Source organism: Dendroctonus ponderosae, unplaced genomic scaffold, assembly GCF_020466585.1.
Source record: "Dendroctonus ponderosae isolate FM_Combo_2020 unplaced genomic scaffold, Dpon_F_20191213v2 Dpon_F_20191213_1, whole genome shotgun sequence".
Taxonomy (NCBI): Eukaryota; Metazoa; Arthropoda; class Insecta; order Coleoptera; family Curculionidae; genus Dendroctonus; species Dendroctonus ponderosae.
In genome coordinates, this window is record NW_026017110.1 from 36,947,890 (window position 1) to 36,953,317 (window position 5,428).

General features: G+C 39.2%; 1 protein-coding gene across 1 annotated transcript; it reads left to right on the forward strand.

The window, feature by feature from the left end:
- Positions 1-4,457: 4,457 nt before the first annotated feature.
- LOC125504150 lies at positions 4,458-5,422 on the forward strand (the record flags this gene model as incomplete). Its single annotated transcript, XM_048665690.1, has 3 exons — positions 4,458-4,571; positions 4,631-4,778; positions 4,842-5,422. Coding segments are annotated over 3 exons (312 nt in total), but the record flags the coding sequence as incomplete, so codon positions are not given.
- Positions 5,423-5,428: the final 6 nt, after the last annotated feature.

The window sequence follows — 5,428 nt, forward strand, 5'->3', positions numbered from 1 at the left end:
TGAAAGTGAGGTTGCTCTTCGGAGGCTTTGAGCGTTGTAAAATTCTTGAAGTCTCGGCCCTTATCTGTTCTGCGGTTTGAATGGGCAGCGAACGTATGCCACACTCTACATTTGATATGATGTCCTCCACTGGTAACCTGGACGGTACTATGGCAAAGTTTGCTCCCTTGGCCAGCTCGCTTTGTTCGTCAGCAGTAAGTTCCTTGCTGGTCAAGTTGACTATAATCTTCTGTTGGTACTCCTCGGGTGATGGCCCTGTTTTGCTGGATCGTTGAAGCTTTTCCATCAGCGCATCAAACTTCTTTTTTTGGCGATTAGTTGCTACTGCTTCGGCCACCATCATTCGGTCAGCTGTTAATCTATCCACTTTTTCCCAATGAATCCAGTGCATTTTGTTGGCCAGTTCTATATTGACAGGTAAGAGTCTACTGTCAATATGTGGAAGATCTCGGCGGGTTTCATGTATCCGTTCCCGTAAAAGAGCTCGTTCCGCCCGGTTGTAGATATTCTTGGCCTGGTTGGTTCTGAAGTATCTCTTCATCTTCAAGAAGGTTGTGGACAAAACGTCAGGAAGAAATTCCCATAGACCACGGCTTCAAAACCCGGAAAACATTCCTAAATGTGATTTAACCGGCCGTGAAAGCCTTCATAGTCTAAATATCTGATATGTTTGGAAGGGGGAACTTGTCGTCAATTGAATTGAATTATTTCATTTAGTTTACGATACTCGATGACTATGCGCCACTTTTTTTATTTGAAGCACCCATTTTTTTTTGGGACTATTCAAATTGGGCTGCTCCATGCAGAATTCGAATTTTGTATTATACCATTTTCAAACATTTTATTAATTTGAGTTTTGACTTACTTTTAGATTCGGAATTCCTTGTATGGGTGCCGTGAGACGTTTGGGGCATTTCATGCTCCAGGCGAGACGCACCTGGCTGGAAGGGGTGACGTACAGGCAGAGGTTGGGTGATTTCCCTGGCATTTGTTGCATGTTAAGGGTTTCTTGCACTCCTCCATTTTAGGACAGACCCGGTATTATTGGTTGTCCAAAAAAACTACTTAAATTCCTCGCAGTTTGCGAATATCTTAGGTATTTATATATGCTCGCACTGGTACGTCCGTATGCTACCGAGGTTAAACCGCGAATCTCCGTTTCATTTTAAGACTTATATAAAAGGAGAACTTGCAAGACTGCAGTCGTAATTTTATTTATAAACTTAATCCTTAAATTAAATCATAAATGCAAGTTAACACCGCGTGGTTAAATACGACCGTTTACCCAAGTCCTTATTTCATAAACGTAACTTAATTCTTAAAATTTGACTTTCAAAAGTTCGGAATTTTTAACTTTTACGAATTAACGGTTAATGAATCGGAATGTTGAAGGTACGCGCATGCGGCACATCCGTATAAACAAACGATTTCTGCCATTGTGTAGCTAAAAGCTAGCGGCTTAATACAAGAAGAAGAATTTGACGCCACTTTGACAGATAAAAACCGTTATTTGATTCTTTGATTTAAACACAAGCAGAATGTTTTCAAGATAAGGATTGTTTGTCAGAGGCTGTTCAGCTTAATAATTGAATGTAATGAGGAAAATTATGGAAATATGTTGGAACATGAACTGTTGGACCTGGTGGAAGAGCAACTTCACTTATGGGAGAAAAAGTCGGTGCGCACTATCTTATTGTCACTCTCTATTCATCCATGGTTACCGGAGTTTTAGGTTAATTGCGCAATGTTAATTAGGCAAATTACTTTTAAAAACCTTGCTGCCGTATTTCTGATATAGTTTTTTGCAAATTTCTCAGTTTTTAATAACAATTAATTAATTTTACTATTTTTTCTGTCCTCCTATAACAGCGCCAGACAACACCTCCAGAGGAATGACGCCAATTTTGAATCACCCTGTATTAAATGCCAGGTCGTTGGGACATGATTTTCAAAAGGTTGTATCTATCTCTGTGTTTTTTCTGCAAAAATTTATCAGCAATATTTTTTTCCGCTGAATGTGGTTTATTTTAAGTGTAGGTGATTTAAGGGAATATTTCCTTCGTATGATAATCTGTCCGTTTGAAGTGTGCAATTATCGAAAAATTACAGCGGTAATTGCACAGTGTGTAACACAGTGTGCAATTATCACTCAAAGATAATTGCATCGTTTACAAAAAATATATGACAGGTGTCTTTTCATGTTGAATTAGACATCAAATGTTTTCCTGACATACCTAAAATATTCAAATTATAATTAATAAACATAAGTAATAAAATTAAAAGTGTAATAAAATATAATAAAAATAAAACCAATCCACATTTACTTTGTGTACTCAGGATATATTCATTAAAATTACACTCGTGCATCAAAATAAACAGATAATTTTGCATTCGAGCTTGTTGTCTTGTAAAAACTGCATTCTTTTATTTTCACATTGGAATGTGAAACAATATGAAAATAAACTCATGCAGTTTTTAGACAACAAGCTTTTATGCAAAATTATCGGTAATTTTGACGCACTTGTGCAGTTACCCCCGAAAATTAAAATAAACGCCGAAATAAAGGATGCTTCTCGGATTTTAACGTCTCGTGAGATTTTTTACTTTGGTGGCCGTTTGGCAACATGGCTGAGCAGGATCGAGTTTTCGGCTGCACGAACGATGCGTGCGGCTTTCTTGTGCGCGCACGATAGCAGATGGTGCTGCAAAGTTTTACTAGGTTTTCAAATTCTTACCTTATCGAACACTTCAAATTGAGCACTTTCAACTAATAAATTCCTGGCTGGTCCATAAATTAAGTCAAAAACACTTACAATTACATTACATGTGCCAAAATATTTATTGCTTTTTTCTACGATAAGATAGTTACGTTGTTAAAGAAAAGGAAAAGAACAAAAACAACAACGAAAAAACAAAAACCGCAACAAAATAATCGAAACGAAGTGAAGCCGACTCGCAGAAGAAACGCACAGTTTCTAAACGTACCTGCGACGCGCACCATTGTCCAAAGTACCGCGACGGACAAAGAGTTTTTTCTGTTGTCGCCCACCAAAGTACCGCGTTGGCCTCAAATCTTTTCTTTTTGGCCTAAGAGCAAGGATGCTCCGGAAAAAAACAAGATTGATGTTTTATGCACTTGACGTCAGCAAAAAACAGGCATTGGCTTAGGTATCCGTTAGGTGTTGGCTATCGTTTTTTCCTGAACGGGCCCCCGAACCACCCTCGTTTTAAGTTTACGCACTTTTTTAACTTTAACACCTTTTCAAAAAAGGATTTCAAAAAAGTTAAAAGCTGTCAACTGCACTGCACACGGCATCATGAATAAATAATAATGCAGTGCACACTGCGTCCCCACTGCGAGACGCTAAAGCGTAAGGTAGAGGCGACATATTTTCTTTGTTTTTGCTATCAATATCAATGAAACGGATTAATTACGTTTGAGATGAGCTGAAACTTTTCATGCTTATGAGGGATTTCCCATTGCTTCTCGTGGAAATCGAAAACTTTTCATCGTTCCCCCGTAGTGTTCGCATTTCGCCATTTTTGACTCGCTTATTGTGCTTTTCTGCGTTTGAGTGTGATTTTTTAATCGAAAAATTGCATTCTTTTGATGGGCCTGTCACAGTTTGTTATCTGACTTGAATCGACTGTGTCAAAATTGACAACCATTTGACTGACAAGTGCCAACTTGGCGTTTTAGAGTTGCTGTGAACGTGACAGGCAGCAATCGAACGAATGACATTTTTGACTCAATGTGTCCATTGTCTAAGCCGAGCAATGTAAACAAACATGCAAAACTGTCAATCGTGCAGGTTACTACTTGATGAAACGTTTAAACTATTTGCAACCGTTTTTCCAATTGCCAATTTATGTTAGTGGTATAATTTGAAGAAAGCAGATTGAGCTACACTCGAATATTTGAACGCGCGCTCTTTATTTTTCCAAAAAAATCCATTAGAACAAACTTAAGACAAGCCGTTGAAAATAGATTTGCATGTTTGAATATCAATGTTTGGTGAAGCTGACAGAATTCGATTTTGACTCTAGAAGAACGACTTTGGAGCCGTAAAATGGAGCGGAACACATGGGAAACCCATTTTCGAGCCGTTCCCTTCGCCATTCTAACAGTCAGCATTTGCCAGGTGATTAATAAACAATTTCAGCTTCAAGCGTTTGCACTTTTTTGCTGTTCTAGATACTTTTCTACGTATTTTCCACTCCCAGCGTCAAGCAATTTCTTCGCCATGATCCAAGCAACCCGCTGGAGGTTTGGAGGTATCTCACATACATGTTGGTGCACGAGGACTGGTTTCATTTGCTTCTCAATCTGGTCGTACAGTGTATTTTCGCTGCTCTATTGGAGGACCGTCAGGTAGAAAAGTGAGGGTTGCTAGAGGAAAGTGAGGAGTGGAGCAATTGGTTTACAGGGTCGCATTAGAGTGTTGATACTTTATGTCTTGGGAGGCGTCATTGGAAGCTTAGGGGCAGCATGGCTTCGCTCTGCTTTACTGGTAGGCGCTTCAGCTGGAGGTTACTCGCTTCTTCTCACCTCTTTTGTTGATCTACTGCGGGTATGTGTCACTTCGATTTTACAGGCCAATAAAAGTGAGAAACACCAACAAAATTTCAGAACCGTCATACCATAAACCACAGAAAAGTTCGTTCAATATTCACGCCAACGGTGATAATCACCGACATGATCTACCACGTTTATATGAGAGAGACGCAGGTTTCATGGCAAGCCCATTTGTTCGGCGCACTTACGGGACTGGTTCTAGGTAAAACTGGCGCATATTTTCCTTGCGTGATATTTCGATAAAAGTAGATTTTGGGCTTTTTAGGCTTGGTTGTACTGCGCAAAACACCTACCAAAACCACCAGTGTTGGATAATCTGGGACTGACATTTTTCAGACCATCTTAATAGGGTCGTTGGACAAAATGTGCACGAAAAAGTATAGGTTTTTTAGACGTTTTTAACTTTATTAGGTGGCATCCAGGCTATTAAACTCTTTAACATCTCGCTAATTGATTTGGAGGACTTCTGCAAATTGTATAAGATAGAATTGCACTATACCACATCCAAGAATAGTAATTCAAATTCACCTGTCGAAAGATTCCATTTATCCATAATAGAAAGATATCGTTGCTTAAAAGCCCATTTACACGCTCAAGCCATCTGAACGATCTCGCTTGCGCATGCCAGATCTGTGCAGATGAACCAAACGAAAATCTGGCGTTTACACGGTCAGTGCGTTTTACACAGATGTGAAGGAAGACCACCCAAACGTGCATTGTTGCCAAGATGTAACATTTGGACGAAGAGTTAATTCTTGCAACGGCTGCAGTGTGTGTAATTAAAAAAAAGATGAACTTAAAAACTAAAAGGAAATGGTGTAAACCATGGTTGCTGAATAGGAATTTCTTGTC